Here is a 20,876-nt window from a genome sequence, read left to right as displayed (position 1 = left end):
ATTCTACTTTATTCAGTTTTTTTTCATCTGTCTGTCTCAGTATCTAAAATTAAAATAGAACATATGTAAGCACTGGTGTCTACTTTTAGGTATACAGATAGAATTTCCATATTATTGTGCATAAAACTAAGCACAAGTTGTATTTCTTCTGCAATACATACATAAAGCTAACTAACTAGAAACAATAGGAAAGGAAAAGGAAAGATTTGAAATAGGGATTGTATTTTGTTGTTCACCTTCCTCACTAATAGATATCTATAACTTCATTTAGCAAATGATAACCAAATGCTTTTCAGCCTGAATCAGAGCATTTCTGAAATAGTGTAGGTTTTAGTTTAATAGTGACATTTCAACGGAATCCCTGGAGAAGAGTGCATTTATCACAGGACAAAATATTTTTAAGTACACTCAATTGTGTATGTAATAAATCTAATTACCTTTGTGAGTTGAATATATTTCAAGGGTTTTTATGTTCTCGTTCTCTCAATGCTGTCATAAAAAAACAGCAACTCATAGAACCAATATATTTTAAAAGATCTACAATATCACAGTCTGCTGATTGTTGTGTCAGTGCCTGTTGCTCAAATACATGTGAACAGTATTTTCAATACATATTTGTATATTCCTACTTTGGCATCCTTCTATAATGTTTATTGTCTATATTATTGCCCTCTAAGTAGATCTGCTTATTATAGTGAAATACCATAAGTGTTCTGGTCTGTTTTTACAGAAGCGGGTGGTAAGAAGCTGCGGAGCACTGTCCAGAGAAGCACAGAAACTGGGCTAGCTGTGGAAATGAGAAACTGGATGACACGTCAGGCCAGCCGGGAATCTACAGATGGCAGCATGAACAGCTACAGTTCTGAGGGAAAGTGAGTAAAATTGACTGGTTATGATGTTCTTGTCTTATGTTTCTCCACGAAACTAGTCCTATAAAAAACCAGGAGTTGAATCCTAAAGTCCCTACTCGGGGCAGAACTCCCATTTAAACAGTTTGCTTGAGGGAGGTTTTTCAAATAAAACCAATGGCTAAAATGATCTGTATATGGAGGGTTTCCTACTGCCTATGTTACAGTTGTTAGTATCACTTTTGCAGCACCATCACCAAGACCTGCAGAGAGTTCTCAATGTGTCTAGGATCTGAGTGTACAGGTTGGGAGGAATACAAATGGGTGTACTAAGTGCATTGTACCTCTTGTAACCTGGTGGAGAATCTGCCATCAGGACTTTTCCTATTCTGTGAAACCTACTTCAGGCAGAGGACCTCTAGCAGATCTCCCATGATCCATAAGTTCTATAATCTGAATCTACTTCTTTTTCCAAATACCCCTGCCTATGCTGACACAACCTGTTAGAAAGTCGTCAAGGTGACCCTCTGTGTGTTTTTGCGTGGGCAAGAGTAAAGATTTGGCCCTATGTTTTTAACTTCCTGCACTATGCTTTTTCAAGAGGGCCTAAGTTAAATAATTCTTTAAATAAAATCTGCACAAATAGTATACACAAATGTCTCACAAAGTATAGTTTTTACTAATGTGATGTATTCTACCAAGAAATATACTCTACAGAGCTTGTTGTATCAAAGTACATAATTTTTATGTGGCTAGAGCTGTGAAAATAATGTGTAATGGATAATTAATTTGATTCGTTTTGCCTCTTTTTCTGTTCATAAATCATTCCCAGAAAGATCGTGTCAAAAGTATTAGTTATTAACCAGATAATTTCTGAGACTAATTTTTGGTCTGTAGTTGTCCACAGGCAAATTTTAATATATGAAATTTGAGTTCTTTTGTTTAATTATATAAGCCTTATAGTTCATTTCTCTTCTCTGATTAGCTAAGTGTAATTCTTAGAAGCGTTTTCTGGTGCAAATACACACGCATGTGATTCTGAAATTTGTTTCTATGAATATCTGCATGCTCAATTAAAGTTCACTATTTCACCAAACATTTCTGCCATTACTGGCATTCATTTGGTTGAGTATTTGTAGAGACCAAACACAGTCAAAGTGAGTTCACTTAAAAATGTAAACAAATATTTGCTAAAAACTTTACTTCAATGCAACTGTTCTCATGCTTCAGGTCAAATATGTGCTTAAATACCTTGTGGAATCCAGGCCCTTATTAATACCGCAGGAATCGACAATATCTTTGATGCAACAAAAAAGGAGCAAGATGGAGAAATGTCATAATGGGAGGAAAGAACATGGGAATTAGATCATCCTAATCAACTGTCTTCTGGAGCCTGAGTTACTATTGGTTGGGGTTGTTAAAAAGAGCTTGCAATTGGTAATTTAAACTGTTCTGTTTCCTTTGTTTCCTTAGTCTGATTTTCCCAGGTGTGCGGTTGGCCTCTGACAGTCAGTTCAGTGATTTTCTGGATGGACTTGGCCCTGCGCAGCTAGTAGGACGCCAAACACTGGCGACGCCATCTATGGGTAAGAATTCATGTCTTGCAGTTTCAGCATAATCTTTATGGTCTAGTCATTAAAGAACAGTACTAGGAGTCAAGAGAGCTGAGTTCTAGTTCTGGCCATGCCATGGACTTATTGTATGATCTTGAACAAGTCACCAAGAGCCAAATTTTCAAAAGTGTCTTCTAACTATCGGTACCTCATCTTCAGATGAAATTGGTGATTGTTGTGAATGCTCAACAGCTCTGAAATCAGGACCTAGGTGACTAAAGTTGCTTATTGAAGTATTCAGACACTCAAAACTAGAGGGCCGGTTTTGAAAATTTGGTCCTTAATCTCTCTGTACCTAAGCTTCCCATCTGTAAAATGGGGATATTACTTACCCACTGGTATGAGGAGCTGGAGATTGTCAAGTGAAAAGTGCTATTTAAATGCAAAAACGTGTAGTTGTTTGTATAATCTTTAAATGTACAAACATCTTTTGATGCATATTTTTTTAAACTAGAAGCATGATGGAAATAGTTTTCAACAGCTTTACAAATGTATTTTAATGGCTCTCTTAGTGACTCTTAGCTCACTGAAGTGTATGTAAAGGAAAAAAGAAATTTAATGTAGATTAGGGGAGAGAAACCAAGGTGAGAATATTATCTGTAGTGGGTTTTGTACTGTACAGGACCTCAAATAGCAGTGGGAAAAAAACTTTAAAAAGTATCTATTATAGTTAATTCCTTATTGACTTTGTTGGTGAAAGAAACAAGATGTCATATATTAATTCTATATCATGTCACTAGTTTTAAATATGATTGGATGTTCTTGAATTGCAATGTCTCAACATTTTCCTCTCCCAGGTGATATCCAGATAGGAATGATGGACAAAAAAGGACAGTTGGAGGTAGAAATAATACGAGCCCGTGGCCTTGTTGTAAAACCAGGTTCAAAGACACTGCCAGGTAAGAAAAGAACAACATACTTATGTGAATAGGAATACCTTGCTAACACACTAAATTCTGTCTGCAGAAAAATTTCTGAGGCTTCACTGTTCAAGTTGAGTGAAATCTATTAACAGATAGCTAATAGCAGTGGGTTATAGCATTTGTTGTACGTTGAAAAGTAAAAATATACTGACTCGGTATGAAAGCCTACATGTACATGTAAAGATTTCATTTCAACCCCAACGTCAGGAGTAAATGTTAACAGCGAATGTCTTTGGTGGTGCTGTGCTCTGGGCTCTCATTGAAAGACAACAGCTATTTTAATGACAACAAATGCCTGCTTGGCTATGGGGAAGGGAAAGGAAGCATGTGTTGAAGATGTGACATAAGTAATTTAAAGGGAGAGGAGGAAGTTAACAAAATGCTTGGAATAGATACATAACTTAGAAAGAAGACAGGTAACTGATGTTTATTTTCTTCTCTTTTTACAATATATTGTCCTACTATGTTAGTATACAGTGTTGAATGAAGGGGAGAAAACAGTGACATGTTTAGCAAGTTCTTTTGTCAAAATAGAAATCAGTTTAGAATCTTTCTTTCCGCAGCTTTTTGTCTTGCAGATTACTTGAGAGCATAAAATATTTGAGGCTTGATCCAAAGCCCGTTGAAGTCTGTGTCCTTTATTTACTTAATGGGCTGTGGATCAGACCCTAGTTTTGTGGCACATACTGTTCATTGAAGAAATATTTGATTTTTTTTCAGTTCAAAAACTGAATTGATTCATAAAATAGACAATACCAAAAGAGAGAAATATAGAGAAGGTCTGTAATCTGATATACATGAATATGATACGTAAGGATAAAGGTTCATAGTTACTGAATACTGTATTCGAGCACTTGTTTAAGGTATTTATCTACTAAATGACGGGACTCAGCAAATGGTGATAGAACACCGCAGCTAGGTTGCAAATCTGGATTAGCCTTTCACTTACTTTTTTTCATTTTCTTCCCCTCTAAGCACCATATGTAAAAGTGTATCTGTTAGAAAATGGAGCCTGCATAGCCAAAAAGAAAACAAAGGTAGCAAGAAAAACACTTGAACCTCTTTATCAGCAACTTTTGTCATTTGAAGAAAGCCCCCAAGGAAAAGTTTTACAGGTAATTTAAATCAATATTCTTGTCTATCTGAAAACGTTTCACTTGTACAATTCTCACTGAATGAACCCAAGACTTCCTTCCATGCCTCATTCTACAAGTCCTGTTATTTCAAAGCCTTGCTGAGCAGATGGTGACCAGAGCAATGCCGTATGCTCTATTGATGATTAACCAGTAAGAGGTGCTGCATGAACACTGATTAGTACATGCAGGCAAATGAGAACCGGCACAGGGTTGGATTTAATTGTAAGGCCACAACTTCAGTACCCAGGTGGGGTGTTATCTGCCCCATCTTCCTGTACTAGGCCTTTAACTGGGTCCAGTATGGGGTTTCCAGGGCTCCTATCAGATATTCCTTAACATAGGGTAGACTTTCCACAGCTTACCCCTATGATTCAGCTCACTTTGCTGAATCATCTCATCTTCCCCACTTGTAAAGAAGACAGAAGGTACCAAAAAGGGACCTCAGTCTGCAAAGACTTCAGATCTCCCTTTTTCCCGTAGGTCTGAGATCCACCAGCAAAATCCCAGTTCTCTGGTTTCTGATCATTGGCCCTTTTGGCCTTTTATCTGCATTGTACAGCGATTGCAAGTTGTGATGAAATAAGCATTCATACCGATTCCTGATGTTAAATTCCAAACTCCTGTTTCTGTGTAACCGGACTGTGTCTCCATGATGCTACCAGGAAATTGAAAAAAATCTAATAAGCCTCAGCCAGTTTGACACCGATGGGGAAAAAAATCCTTCCTGACCCTCTAAACCAGTTCCATGGCACCCTAGAAACACAGTTCCTGTATTATATAACAACTGGGAGGGAGGGTGGGTTCAGCTAAAATGGAGCAAGAGGCTCAGGAAACCCTGGACCCTTGTTGAGATTAATGATTGTGCTCAGGGAGAGGAGGGGTCTAGCCCTGGGTATATTCCCCCTTTCATTCCAAAGCTGTCAAGCACTTTGTGGATTCAGTCAAGTCTCCCATCCATTAAACTGTGTGGGTAGTATTTGTACAGTCATATTGTGTCTGTAATATATGGGCTCCATTTCACACTGGGCCTCAATCTTTTAGTTCTTATTTAACATGATTAAATAGGTTTACAGCCCACGGGACTTCTATGGCTGCACCACTATAGCAGAACCAGGGCTAGCCCACGCCAAAAGTCAAATAGGCCATTTTTCTTTAGGATTGTTGGTTTGTGAATAGGTAACTGGTTACATCTGAGGAATTGATTGCATCAGATCACAGCTTTCATATTTGTTGCTGAAACGTCTCTATCTTGTTTCCTTTACCAACAGATAATTGTTTGGGGAGACTATGGACGTATGGATCACAAATCTTTTATGGGAGTGGCACAGATACTTTTAGATGAACTGGACCTGTCAAATATGGTGATTGGATGGTTCAAACTTTTCCCCCCTTCCTCCTTAGTAGATCCAACTTTGGCTCCTCTGACTAGAAGAGCTTCCCAGTCATCTCTTGAAAGTTCAACAGGACCTTCTTATGCTCGCTCATAGCAGCTGTGAAACTGTTGTCATAGCAACCAGCGTTACAAAAAAAAAAATTACAGGTCGCAAACCCTGGTAACACTGCATGCTTAATGTTGTGTCTTCTGAGCCTGTTTCTAGGGCTACCAAGCGATCCTGTGTTCTCAGAGGAAGTTGCACACATTGTGCACTAAGGAAGGCCCTCAGGTGAAAGAGTGGAGCTGTAAAGAACTAACAGGTTTGGAGTTCAGTGACACTTAAGTTTTGGTCCAATCTGAAGCCATGGATTAAACTAAAAGATCAATGTGTTTCATGCAACAAAAGTCCTTTTCAATGGCATATCTATTTTGTTGCTCCCTTTTAACTGCCCCCTAAAGCCTCATTATGCCACAGAAATGGAGCTACCCCTCTTCCTCCATGAAGCCATGTTACAAGTCAATGGAACAGTAGACATCGGAAGAACAGAAGAATGTAAGATCATCAAAAAAGAAAAGTCAGCTGTCATATGGAACAAAGACTAGAGAAAACTCTTCGTACTAGAATGCTTTAAAAGTTGTAGGGCAGGCTTCATAACTCCAGCTATCGCTACAGTGAAACCCCAGATATGATGGGCTCTCTGAAAAATAAAATTCTTTGGATATACTGTACTGTATGAAATTAAAGAAACTTTTTGCATGGACACAGATTTAGCTGAACACTTAAATTATTTTCTTGGGGCTGCAACTTGCAAAAAAAAAAGAATAAATCAGCCATTTTCAACAATTTATATTATTTTTAAAAGTAAATTTCACTAGTGCATGGTTTTAAAGGGGAGAGAATGCAACAGGGTGATACAAAGACACCACGTTTATCATTCTTTAAACCAATCATGATCTGTGTTTTTGCAGACATATATTAAAAATAAAAGATGATAATTTCTAGCTAATATTTAAAATTCTGTTTGTGACAAGAAATAAGTGTAATATATTAAATTTATTTAAATGTAAAAGGTACAAGCCTTGTAAAGTTCAACATATGTGCAAATTGTACACTTCTTCCTCCTTTCTCTCTCTTCTGAATCTTCCTTTGGCTCTTTTCCCCCCTTATTTTCCAGAATGATCCATTATATCCTAAAACTGCTACCTTTTGACTTATTGCTTTCTTATGCCCCATATTTGGTTCAGGGTTGCAGATTGTTTTGCATTTCTGAATTCTTGGACAAAAATATTGTTTAAGAGCTTACTTTTTTCAAGCATGTTGAAAAGGATTTTGCAACATGGCTTGGGAGTTCATTAAAGTAATTCAGCATGTATTTGATAAAGAAGATATTTGAACTTTTTGCAATTAATTGTACAGTGCATGGTAACTTATTTTCATTTTTTTCCTCACCTTCAAATTGAATTCTACAGCAAAATACTGGAATCATGTGGCCATTGTAAGATGTCTTCAATAAATTTGTTTTCAACACCACCATCATTCATTCAAGGGTTGAACTATAATTTCTTGAAGGTCTTGGAGAGAGGGGGGAAAAAAAATGAACCAAATGTTTGATTTTTAGGAACTAAATTTCAGCAGTTTCATTTGCACTCAGCCAAACAAATTGCTACATATTTAGAGTCATAATAACCAACAAAGATTATTAATTCTTCATAATTCTTCTGCTGTAAAGTTCGGTTTTTCATGGTCTATATTTGTGATGGCAACAATGTAATTAGTGAACATCGGTCTGCCATAAAAATGTCAAACTTTGATTTGTAATTGCCTTAAAGATAATAGAACATGTACCATCGAACAGTTATTTGACACCGTCACCACAAGCCTAAATGCAAAGTCAACAGATGATAAAACACCCGTCTCCATGTAGTAGGCATTTATTACCATTAGGTGGTGCTGGAAGTCTAGATCACTCATTTACTTCTCATATTTAAAGGGAAGGTAACTAGCTTACATTTAATGATAAACTCTCTCTTTTTCTGGGTCTTTATATACCTTTAATACATAATTATTCTTCAATGGTGAAAACTTGCAATAATTTTTGAAGTATACATTGCATTTAACTTTAAATTAAGGCCATGCACACAGAATTATTCTGATTTTGTTTGAAAACCTATTAATAGTGCCCATCAGAAAACTGTCCATGTTTCATAAAAGTAACAAACAGTATCACTTTATATGCCTTTTCCTTTGTGGTGCAATATGATACACATCAAGACTGTGTCTTGTCATTCTGAGATTATATGATGGATCAATGTTAAGTTAATGAACAGACAGTTAAAACTATATTTATTGAAATAATTTTAGACACCTGTGTACCAGCAACAGATAAATGCTAAAGACATACAGTCTATGATATCCCCTAGAATTTAAAAAAAAAAAAACCTGTTTTCCTAATACTATCAAATGCAGTCACACATTCTTTTATGCATATTCCTCTATAAATTTCTAATTTTGAAAAGGAGGACATGACCATATGGAAGGATTGTACATACTTGCATTATGCAGTATTTATTTTAAATTTTTTTTTTTTTAATTTTCACACATCTGCAACTCTACTTAGGATTTAGTCATGTAAATAGCACTATTCCAGTGATCACTGCTGTCTTGTACATAGTACGTTTTAAAAGTTAAAGGGAATTACAGTTGGGGGGAAAAGGGCAGATTAGGCCTGTAATGACCACCAACTAATGTAAATCAAATTCATTCTGGTGATGGTATTTAACACTTTAAATAAAACATTTTCTTTACAGAATTGGTATGTGATGCTTTGTTTCTTTACTAAGTGGGATGACTTGCACCATTCTTTAAAAGAAGTTGTGATCTTCATAGAGCATCACAAGAAAACAAAAGAATAATGTAGTTTTTATTTTCAGAACAATGATGTAAATGAAATACTATCCTTAATACTGCAGCAATATGGCAGCGCTCTCATTGAAGAAAACCTCTATTTCTGGCAGTCGTACTGTCATATTACACTGTCAAAAATTAAACTTCTAAGGACAACATTCTGCTTCATCCCTAAATGCAGCAGAAAACAACCCAGTTTCACAGCATGGGATGAGGCAACACAGGTCAACCTGGCACGAGCCCCATACACCCTCTGTGCCACATCACAGGCTCTGAGTGGCAGCGTGCAGTAGTGTGAGAAATGGGAGAAGAGTGTTGCCAGTGCTTCCTTAGGTATGTAGATCTATTGGCCAAAATCTTCTGAAAAGGGGAAGCATAGAGCTGAGCTGGACAGTACTGCAGCCCAGAGCCTGCAGTAGCAACACTGGAGCAGCGCTGAGTGTGGTCTGGCTGTGGAGAGAGGAGGTCTCTTCCTGGAGCCCTTTACAGAACCATAGAACAAAGGCTTTTTGTTCAGGCTTTGGCCAAAATTCAAGGTTTTTTTCCTCTAACACGCTCTGTACTGTATCTGCTACTTTTCACTAATGAATGACTAAAGGGAGAGTCAATATAGCAGTAAAGAATCCATCCAGCTTTGAGGTCATGAATGCCTAGCAAAGATTGTTTAGTGGGAACTGAATGATGTTGCACTTTACTGGACACTACACTATGTAGGTATAAATACCAATGAAATCTTTATGAACTTATACATTAATTTCCAGGCTACATCTCTTGAAGTGTGAGCACTACATTAAGAATATATATTGTTATGCCGGAGGGTGTTGGAAACTGCCAGCAAGCGTGTGATTTATGGGCAATCACAGACCTTGCCGAAGCTGATGCATGTGCTTGCCACCCTTTGTTCTGGCTAAATGAAAAAAAAAAAGCAATTAAGCTCCTTTAATAGGTAAGATGGCTGAAATAATAGAAGCCCAAATCAGAGGCTGCATGGAAGGCCTGAGCACAGACTAACTCAAGGAGCATAAGAGGGGTTTCCCTGTGAACTGATTGCAATGCAGGGGGCTAAGGCATTCCTTGGATTGCAGTTGCGTGTGTCTGTATCAGAAGCAGAATGCCAGGAGAAAGCAAGAGAAAGACTGGTGAACGTGGCTCGGAGAGGAAGCCGAGAGAGCTGCTTTTAGGTAGAGTGCTGGTGGGAAAGTCAGGCTTGGATTTGTGAGCAAATAAACTGCCTCCTGTTGTTTGTGCCTATGTTTTCAGTGAAACAGGAACTTGCATTAATTCTTTTTAAATAAGCAGGACTGCACCATGGAACCACCTGACTGTCTTCAGTTTCTCCACCTAACAATTGCAAGGCCCTGAATATCGCCTAACCGCTCAGACCAAAAGAGGCATCAATATGGAACCACTTGTCTATATGCCACATGGTCACAGCATTTGATTTGGGGGGGAAGGGGTGTCCACTGGCTCTCTTTTCCCCGGTGGCCTTTCCCATTCCCCTCCTCCATCTTACCATTAAACAAAACCAAACCATATATCACCATCTTAATCCTAACAATCCAGCTAATGGGGTTGGCATGTGACACTCTCTTACAAACACTGGGCCACCTGCCATGTGCTTTGCATGATTAGATTGTGTGCAAAGCACTTAGCATTTACACTGCACTGTCCTGCAATGTCACATTATTTATGTGTCTATTCTATTACATGTATATGTACTACAGCTTTAAATGCATTCTTATAGCAATCAGGACAATTAAGTAGCATGAAAATGCTAAAGAATAGTACATCCCCCTCTCGGCCAACGGAGCCCTACCATTGTCACCAAATCAGTCACAGAGTTGTTCACACTTGTATACTTTAAAATTAAGTTAAAATGCATTTTTATAGAAAATAAATCATGCAACAGTGAAAGAGAATGAAGTTTAAACTGGCATAAAAGTAAGGAAAACTTTAGATTTCCTAGATTCCTTGGGAATTTCTGAAAATTCAGTTAAGGGAGCCTACATAAGTGGCATGTTTGTCCGTGATTCTGACCAGCAACTCTGTATTTCTAATGCTCCAATCACCAAAATAACTAGATACCAAGCACGATTAAAAATCTTGCACATTCATCTAAGTGTGACCATCTTCCCTGGCCTTTCCTTAGTGAGGGTTATAAACAGGCCTTCTTTAGGGAGAGATTGCTAAGGAAGGAAGAAGGTGCATATATTTTGCCATGCAAGAGATATCCCACATTTAGTAACTATTAATAGAGTAGAGTGAAGGAGCCATGATCTTGTCAGCAATTGCCTACATAGTTTAAACATCCTTCAGCTGAAGAAGTCCTATCAGAACTGCCTGCATCATTATTAACTTTAATGGCCTCAACTAGTAACCGATTGACTGATGAGGAAAGGGGCCGGTGGCAAGGCTACCATTGGGAATCACTGAACCACTGCCCCCTCCCTGAGTCCAGCCACACACACAAAGGGAAAGTAAAGCATGATCAAGTAAATGTACCTTCACTCAGCTCCATTAATTTACCCATGTCGAGTTTGCCAGTGAAAGCTCTGGGCAAGTCAGTGTGTCCTTATGTGTATTTGGCATTTTACTAAGTTACAAAGACAATTGGACTTTAGGGAGGGCACCTGCAGTGCTGTAAAAAGCCCTGTAATCATAACAGAGGACTAAGGAGGCACAGTCAGAAGTGCCTGTCCTTAACAGCATCTGCAACTAAAGTTGAGTTATAGAGTTTGACCTAACATTTTCTTAGCACTGCTACTGGTGATGTGCTGAGGATGAAATGGGTAGATGAAGGAGCCAGAGATACTAGGTTCAGCGATACCCATTAGGATGACGCTCCAAGGAGGGTTAAACTTGGAGATGACAGAAGCAGATTCATCTAAACATCTTTTGGTAAATGCACAGGCACTTTCATGGACTGGAAGAAATGATTCATTCAAATGCTGCTGCTCCATCTTCAACGCTTAGCCAGCCAGACAGCTGTCGCAATCATTCGCCATTTGGTGCATTCCTGCACAACTGCAAAGGCTTGACAGCCTGAGAGTCCAACATTGGAACAGACTTGATGAACCCATGTAATGGAGGGAGGGGTCTGCCTATGGGCCGCCTCCACCCTTCGGTTGGTGGAATTTTATCCTGGATGTTACAAACCACCCGGAGAGTGGCGTTCACTCGTTTGTCTTGTGGCATCTTTGCAACATGTCCGAAAAGTATAAGGCACCTCCTGTGGACAATGGCACAAGTAGTCTACAAACCCAAACAACCATAAACAGCTGCATTACAGATGAAGTCATTCCACTTTATGCCCAATATACAACGTTGCCATTTTGTGTGGAAAGCCTTCCAGCTTTGTCCAGTCTGCGCAGCATAGTGGCCATGTTTCACAGCCGTACAACAGTAAGGGGAGGATACAGCTCGAATAAATCCTGAACTTGGTTGTCATACTAAGATGATGTTAATTCCATATCCATTGTAAACAGTGATGCCAATCTGATGGAGAACCTCCATGTGAGACTTGGAGGAGCTGCTAAGTATAGAACCCAGATAGCAAAAGCTGTAAACTGATTTGACAGTTTCATTTTGAACATCCCAAAGCCTTCCTTATAGCACCACTGCCTGAGCCATCTGTTGATGATCATAATCGTGTCAGCTTCCTTCTCCAGGTAGAATCTAACTGAAGATCAGAGCCTTCATGTCTTTAAGTGTCTTCCCGAGCCTGGCATAGTCTCCCTTGATGTGTTCCAGTGAGAATCTAGCTGTGTCATTTGTTCCCACATGAAGGATGATCAGATCCACATCTCGTATCTTAGCTCCCAGCAGACAGCACACCCTTCTGTTCTGTGGATCAGCCCTGGTGACAGGCCTGTCTGCTCTTCTTAGTAGGAAGTCACCAGTCATATAGACCTTCTTCCTGGTGATGGTATGATTCTCCAGTCTTCCTCCTGTTCTTTCTGGCTGCAAGTCCTTTTGTCCTCTTTTGAAATCTTCTGCAAATCATCCTCCATCCTCCTGGGGCTCCAAAATCTGTCTATCTCCATTGACTCTTCCTGTAGGACTAGCCGCTTTTTTCTTCTTTCTTCTGTTACAGCCTTCTGTGCCCCTCAGGGCCATCTTTACCCATATGCAAAGTACGCAGCTACGTAGGGCACCAGGAAATTGGCACCAAATTTCCTGGTGCCCTGCGCAGCTGCATGCCACTCCGCTCCTTTCCCAGCCCTGCCCCCACTCCACCCCTTCCCCAAAGCCCCCTCTCCTGCTCCGCCCCACCCCGCCCCACCCCCACTCTCCTGAGGACTGCAGCAGGGCTGGACCTGCACTTACTGGCGGCGGGAAGTGCAGTGGCCCAGCCCCAGCCGTGACACCGGTGAGTGTTGGGGGGTCGCTCCCATCTCCCCCCAGAGGCCTGGGGCCAGCCCACATCCCCTCCATGGAGGCCTGCCCCCCCATGGTGCAGGGGCTGTATAGGGCCCCAGAATACCTAGGGACAGCCCTGGTGCCCCTTCTGCATTTTTCAATTCAGGAAACCTGCTCCTGAGCTCTGTTCATCCTTCAATAGCCAGTGTCTTCCTCTGCCTGGTTTTCATAGTCACATGCTTCCACTGGTCACATTCCTCAGCGAGCAGTCTCCCCTCACAATTCTCCAGTCCAACTTACATTTGTGCATCTTGACTTTTACCTTCAGCCTCCTCTTGCCAGCCCTCCATCATCATTATCTGCTCAAATCCCCTTTGAAACTCAACCATAGTTTCCACCTGCATCTCCAAACCTCAGCTCTTCTCATCCATCAGCTATACCAGGTGGCACTTCATACAAAGTTCTTTTTGGTACCTGCTCCAGGATACTGTACATCCTACAACTTCCACATTCAGTCATTTTCATTGCATCTTCCATTGCTTGGGTTGCTACCACTACTTCCTCTGTATCTGTCATAGCATTCCTCCCTAAAGTCCTGCCAAGGAAAACAAAAAACCCAAACAAAACCACAATACTACTCATCTCCTCCCCCAAACAAACTCCCACTCAGACACCTGTTTTCAGCTCTGTTTGCTGGATCCTGCGCTACTGCTTGCTTTGCAAGCCTTTATAGGCCCCCAGTCAGGGAAGCCCTGCCCCCTAATCAGGGCTCTCCTGTGATCTCCAAATCTATCAATACATGGCATGTTTTCTAATCATTATCATAGCTCTTCTCTGAGCCCTCTCCAATTTATCAAAATTCTCGAACTGTGGGTGCCAGAATTGGACACAGTATTTCAGCAGCAGTCACACCAGTGCCAAATAAATAGGTAGAATAACGTCCCTGCACCTACTCAAGATTCCCCTGTTTATGCATCCCAGGATCACATTAGCCCTTTTGGCTTTGCACTAGAAGTTCATGGTCAGTTGATTGGCGACAATGATCCCCAAATCTTTTTTCAGCATCACTGGTTCCCAGGATAGAGACCCCACATCTTATAAGTATGGTCTATATTCTCTGTTCCTAGATGTATACACATATTTCATCATATTAAAATACATATTGTTTGCTTATGCCCAACTGATCTATTTCACTCTTTATCAGTGACCTGTCCTCTTCACTATTAACACTTCCCACCCTGAACCCATCCCCAATTTTTGTGTCAAATGCAAACTTTATCAGTAGTGATGTTATGTCTGCCATCCAGGACATTGTTAAAAATGTTAAAAAGCATAGGGCCAAGACCCAATCCCTGCAGGATTCCACTAGAAATACAGCCCCTTTATGCTGATTCCCCGTTTTTTAGACCTAACAGTTCACCAGCATTTAATCCACTTAATGTGGGCATGTTAATTGTATAAGCATTCTAGCTTTTTAAACAAAAATGTCATGTGATACCAAATCAAATGCCTTTCAGAAGTTTATTACATCAACATCTCACCTGTATCACCAGTATCAGGGACCCATTGTGCTGGACACAGTAAAAACATAATATGGAAGACAGTCACTGCCCAAAGAGCTTACAAGCTAAATAAGCATTAGAAGTGACAGGTGGGATGAAATACAATAGAAGGTGGAAAGTGAGAAGACAATCCTGCTCCAGTGGAGTTTTGTCGTGGATTTAAATGGGAATAAAGATCAGGGTCTTACTCTTCATGTGGTCTAGCTTTAACACAAACATGAGCTATGTTATTGGTGGTCTCAGTTTAACAGTTCATGCTGACAGTATTGGAAGATATGAGGGCAGTGCTGCTGTGTTAATACATCTCTACCCTGATATAACATGTGTTTGCATACAATGCGGTAAAGCTCCAACACGCTGCTCTGAGCAGCATGTTAAGGGTGCCGGGCTGGGCCGGGGCCGAGGGATTGGATAAGGGGCAGAGGGTCTCAGGGGCAGTCAGGGGCTTCCCCCCCACAAGGTCTGGGAGGCAGGAACTGTGGGGGGGCACTTTTGGGGGCTCCGAAGTCCCAGAGTAGCCTGGGGGATTAGTGAGGGGCTGGGAGCAGCCTGCTCCATTTCCCTTGCCCCGGCCCTAGCCATGTCACTCGGAGGAGAGGGCTTGGGGGAAGGGATCCCCCCACATTCACCGGCAGCGGCGGAAGCAGAGCAGCCCGGCCTCAGCCCCTCCAGCCAGAGTGGGCGGAGCCGGGAAGCTCTGATCCCGCCCCTCAGAGGGACAGGCGGTGACCCGGAAGTAGAAAGGTGCGACCCAGAAGTATAAAGGCGGGCCCTCAGCGCTCACTTGAGGACCAGCGGCCAGGGAGGCCAGATGTAGCAGCCCAGCCCGTGACTGGGAAAACCTCATGCCCCCAGGTCCACGTCAGCTATCCAGGGAAGTTACCGGACCTGTCTTGCGCCAGCTATCCAGGGGAGTTACCAGGCTGGCCGCTTGTCCGCTGCCCTGAAGAACCCATGGTGCTGGACCCCCGGAGAACACTGCTGGGACCCAGCTACCAGAAGGAGGGGAATTAGGAAGTAGCCTGGGGGCAGCTGACCCTAGTCTGGCTGTAACTCTGCCAGAACCCCTGTCAGTGTGTTGCGGCCAGGATCCCCACTGATCATCTTTATTCCCATTTAAATCCACGACAAAACTCCACTGGAGCAGGATTGTCTTCTCACTTTCCACCTTCTATTGTATTTCATCCCACCTGTCACTTCTAATGCTTATTTAGCGCTCACTCGAGGACCAGCGGCCAGGGAGGCCAGATGTAGCAGCCCAGCCCGTGACTGGGAAAACCTCATGCCCCCAGGACCACGCCAGCTATCCAGGGGAGTTACCGGACCTGTCTTGCGCCAGCTATCCAGGGGAGTTACCGGACCTGTCTTGCGCCAGCTATCCAGGGGAGTTACCAGGCTGGTTGCTTGTCCGCTGCCCTGAAGAACCCATGGTGCTGGACCCCCGGAGAACACTGCTGGGACAGACTAGGTCGGGCCCATCTTGTCCAGCATCCGTCTCCAGCAGTGACATGAGCCAGATGCTTCAGGGGAAGGTGTAAGAACCTCGCAGCAGGCAGATGAGGAATCATCAGCCCCCCAGAGCCCTGCCATGAACATCTCAGCCTGGTCTCGGAGTTAGAGCTTGGCTTAAACCTTCAAGCACAAGGTTTAATATTCCTTCCAAAATGCATTTGGAATTATGATACCTCTGGGTATTCTTGATAGCCATATAAATATTCAGTCCTTTTGAAGTTCTTGACTTCAGTGACTCGCTGTGGCAATAAGTTCCACAGTTTAATTACATGTTGTATGTAGGTGTAAAGGGGCTAAGCCAGGGCTCAACCCTCTCCGGGGCAGTGGGGAGCCACACCAGCTCGCTACACACAGTTAACTTTGGGGAATTTGTCCGGCCACCAGAGTCTCCCTCGGCAGCCCTTCCGGTAACTGGACTGGGCAAACATAGGTTCAGGCCCTGAGTCAGGGTGGGGCACCAAATAGTGAGTAGCTCAGGCCCTCCGGCAGGGGCTGAGCAACACAGCATGTGTGAATTAGCCCAGGCCTCTAAGGACCTGGAAGAGGAGGAGACTGCCACCCACCAGTTGCGTGGCAGGGGGGACGCAGGCCCTCCCACTGCCCTGCGTCCCAGCCCGGGGCCCTAGCAGCGGCCAACGACTCGCTTTTCATCCCACCTGTCACTTCTAATGCTTATTTAGCTTGTAAGCTCTTTGGGCAGTGACTGTCTTCCATATTACGTTTTTACTGTGTCCAGCACAATGGGTCCCTGATACTGGTGATACAGGTGAGATGTTGATGTAATAAACTTCTGAAAGGCATTTGATTTGGTATCGCATGACATTTTTGTTTAAAAAGCTAGAATGCTTATAGAACACTGCTGGGACAGACTAGGTCGGGCCCATCTTGTCCAGCATCCGTCTCCAGCAGTGGCATGAGCCAGATGCTTCAGGGGAAGGTGTAAGAACCTCGCGGCAGGCAGATGAGGAATCATCAGCCCCCCAGGCCGCTGCCATGAACGTCTCAGCCTGGTCTCAGAGCTTGGCTTAAACCTTCAAGCACAAGGTTTAATATTCCTTCCAAAATGCATTAAGAATTATGATACCTCTGGTATGGCTATCAAGAATACCCAGAGGTATCATAATTCCAAATGCATTTTGGAAGGAATATTAAACCTTGTGCTTGAAGGTTTAAGCCAAGCTCTAACTCTGAGACCAGGCTGAGACGTTCATGGCAGGGGCCTGGGGGGCTGATGATTCCTCATCTGCCTGCTGCGAGGTTCTTACACCTTCCCCTGAAGCATCTGGCTCATGCCACTGCTGGAGACGGATGCTGGACAAGATCGGCCCGACCTAGTCTGGCGCTGAGGAGCAGCGGAAACACCCCGTACCCTCCACAGTTCTAGCATTTCCTATGTTCTGACACGTTTTCCTTTATCCTAACACTGCAACTCTCCTTAATCTTGCCTCTGATCTGAACTCTAAGGATGCAAGACAATAAATACCATTCTGTTGAAAAGGCTGAACTCTTGAGTATCCAGCTGCCTACAGACCACTTCCCTCTGGAAAAACTTGCAATACATTTTTCTGTTTAGTAGCATATAATTTATTGATGACATAGCTGGCTTATCACTATTGACACAGTTTGAGCCCTTTGCAGATGAATGCTACTGTTCAAGAAAAACATAAAATAGGTTTTCGTAGTGAGAGGAATAAAATGTTAAAGGTGCAATGAACTGCCCAGACTGAAATGCCTTGCTGAAGAGTAGTCAGTAGTAATATTAAAGGGACAGTGTCAGCCTGGTTAGCCTGAACAATACTCAGATGAAGGCAAATTTCACTCACTGTCACTGGAGAATAGGTGCTTTTTTTAAAAAAAAAAAAAAAAAAAAAAAAAAAAAAAAAAAAAAAAGCATGGCCCAAAATTTCTCTATACTGGAAAAAAAGTTACCCATCCCTTAGTGAATTCTAATGGACACATTCCTCTGGGGATAAAGGAGCCAATGTTTGCCCTGAGGAATGACAAGGGGATTGATTTGTCCCTCAAAAAAATCCACAAATTCCCAGAGATATGCAGGGATCAATGGATAGTTCTGCAGAGACCCTGGGCCTTGTTGGGTCATTTCTGGTATCTCCTCCACTCTGATGTTTCCTTCTCTTGCCATGTCATTGCTTAAGGGCTGATCCAAAGTCCGTTAAGATAGTCAGAGTCTTTCCATTGATTTCAATGGTTTTGGATTAAGCTATTCTAACTGGTGCTATAGAGAAACCTAGTATAGCCAGACACACATCTGTCTGAACATCACCACCACCACAACGCTTACGGTACAGCACTGTCTCCAGCCTGATTTGTCAGACCTACAAAAAACAAACATGTTACCTCATCCAGCTCCCACCTTCTTGGTTTCCCTTTCTTTTTCAGAATCCAGGTCAAAACTCTCCTCTGTGGTTTCAAAAGCCTCCATGGGCTTTCTCCAGACTACCTTACAGTCTCAGTCTCTCTCCCTCCATCCATCCCCCATCACTCCCTTTGCTCATCTACAATCAGCCTTTGTCTGTGTCGTCACACAATTTTTCAAATATTGGTACAAGAGCTGTGTGCTCTGCAGCTCCTGCTAGCTGGAACACCTTATATCTCAGTAGGAATGGGACCTCGCAGTCTGAACTGAAATCTAGCTAGCGTATTTATATGATTGAGGTTATATATTGATATATGATTGAGGTTATATATATATATTATATATATGATTGAGGTTATATATATATTATATATATATTGAGGTTCAATAAGGATAAGTGCAGGGTCCTGCACTTAGGATGGAAGAATCCAATGCACCGCTACAGACTAGGGACCGAATGGCTCGGCAGCAGTTCTGCGGAAAAGGACCTAGGGGTGACAGTGGACGAGAAGCTGGATATGAGTCAGCAGTGTGCCCTTGTTGCCAAGAAGGCCAATGGCATTTTGGGATGTATAAGTAGGGGCATAGCGAGCAGATCGAGGGACGTGATCGTTCCCCTCTATTCGACACTGGTGAGGCCTCATCTGGAGTACTGTGTCCAGTTTTGGGCCCCACACTACAGGAAGGATATGGATAAATTGGAAAGAGTACAACGAAGGGCAACGAAAATGATTAGGGGTCTAGAGCACATGACTTATGAGGAGAGGCTGAGGGAGCTGGGATTGTTTAGTCTGCAGAAGAGAAGAATGAGGGGGGATTTGATAGCTGCTTTCAACTACCTGAAAGGGGGTTTCAAAGAGGATGGCTCTAGACTGTTCTCAATGGTAGCAGATGACAGAACGAGGAGTAATGGTCTCAAGTTGCAATGGGGGAGGTTTAGATTGGATATTAGGAAAAACTTTTTCACTAAGAGGGTGGTGAAACACTGGAATGCGTTACCTAGGGAGGTGGTAGAATCTCCTTCCTTAGAGGTTTTTAAGGTCAGGCTTGACAAAGCCCTAGCTGGGATGATTTAACTGGGACTTGGTCCTGCTTTGAGCAGGGGGTTGGACTAGATGACCTTCTGGGGTCCCTTCCAACCCTGATATTCTATGATTCTATGATTCTATGATCCACATCACTGTCTCACTGAATGCCTCACAATCTTTTCATGTATTTATGTTCACAACAGCCTTGTAATGTAGGGAGGCACTTAACCTACTTTACAAATGGGGAGTGAACCATAGAGACTAAGGCCATGTCTACATTTACTGGGGATCGATGCTGCTGCAATTAGAAAAGGAGGACTTGTGGCACCTTATAGGTTCCAAAAGTCCTCCTTTTTCTTTTTGCGGCTACAGACTAACATGGCTGCTACTCTGAAAGCTGCTGCAATTGATGCAGTGGGGGGTCAATTTAGTGGTGCTAGTGAAGACCCACGAAATTGATCACAAAGCACTCTCTGGTTGACTCCGGTAGTCCAGTTCCCCGAGAACAGTAAGGTAAATCAATGCAGTGCAGTGCATACACCACAGTAAGTCAAGCTAAGTTATGTCATCTCCACATATGTTATTCGCACAGCTGGAATAGCGTAACTTAGGCTGACTTAGCCCCGTAGTGTAGACGAGCACTAAAACTCACTCCAGGTCATCCTGGCTATTTGTGGCAGAACAGCAAATGAACCCAGGTCACGCAGCCCAGGCTAACATGCTAACCACTGAAACCACAGTGAATCACTGTTTGTAACGTGGCATGAGACAGCTCTTCCCCTAAAAGCTTACAGTGCAATTAGGCAAGACAAAGATTAGGAGGGAAAATAGAAGTGAAATAAGTTTTCCACAGTAACACGGGAGATGAGTGGTAGAGCCAGAAGTAGAACCCAGACATCATAGTTCCCAGTCCAATGCCCTGTCTGTTAGAGCACACAAGCTGCTCTCATCTTTTTTCTACCATGCCCAAATCTCATCATCATTTTTCTCCCTCTGCTTTCGATTGCTATTTTCATTTTGAAACCATATCATTTTATCTCCATGATACACTTTGGGTATGGCTGGTATGAAAGACATTCTCTGGAATAACCTTCTACTGCAGTTTTGCATCAGGAGTGAAGGACTTCTTACAGTTCTTCTCTTTTCAAGAAAGTCAGTCTGTGTGAGAAACAGCAATTCTGACACCTTGAGGATGGAAGAGGCAACACTTCTGAGCAGAGAAAGTTAGAAGCAAAACA

General features: G+C 42.3%; 1 protein-coding gene across 25 annotated transcripts in view; it reads left to right on the top strand.

The window, feature by feature from the left end:
* The window catches only part of RIMS2 (regulating synaptic membrane exocytosis 2), a 786,041-nt gene extending 778,178 nt beyond the window's left edge, over positions 1-7,863 (top strand). For all 25 annotated transcript variants that reach the window (XM_043507439.1, XM_043507441.1, XM_043507440.1 and 22 more), the window contains 5 exons: positions 731-872; positions 2,322-2,434; positions 3,259-3,360; positions 4,360-4,499; positions 5,789-7,863. In XM_043507439.1, the coding sequence (XP_043363374.1) occupies positions 731-872; positions 2,322-2,434; positions 3,259-3,360; positions 4,360-4,499; positions 5,789-6,007 (716 nt within the window). In that variant the 3' untranslated portion in view covers positions 6,008-7,863. The remainder of the gene's footprint in view (positions 1-730; positions 873-2,321; positions 2,435-3,258; positions 3,361-4,359; positions 4,500-5,788) is intronic.
* Positions 7,864-20,876: the final 13,013 nt, after the last annotated feature.

Source organism: Dermochelys coriacea, chromosome 2 (assembly GCF_009764565.3).
Source record: "Dermochelys coriacea isolate rDerCor1 chromosome 2, rDerCor1.pri.v4, whole genome shotgun sequence".
Taxonomy (NCBI): Eukaryota; Metazoa; Chordata; order Testudines; family Dermochelyidae; genus Dermochelys; species Dermochelys coriacea.
The sequence above is the reverse complement of the archived record's forward strand: the minus strand, read 5'-3'. Positions and strand labels throughout refer to the sequence as shown.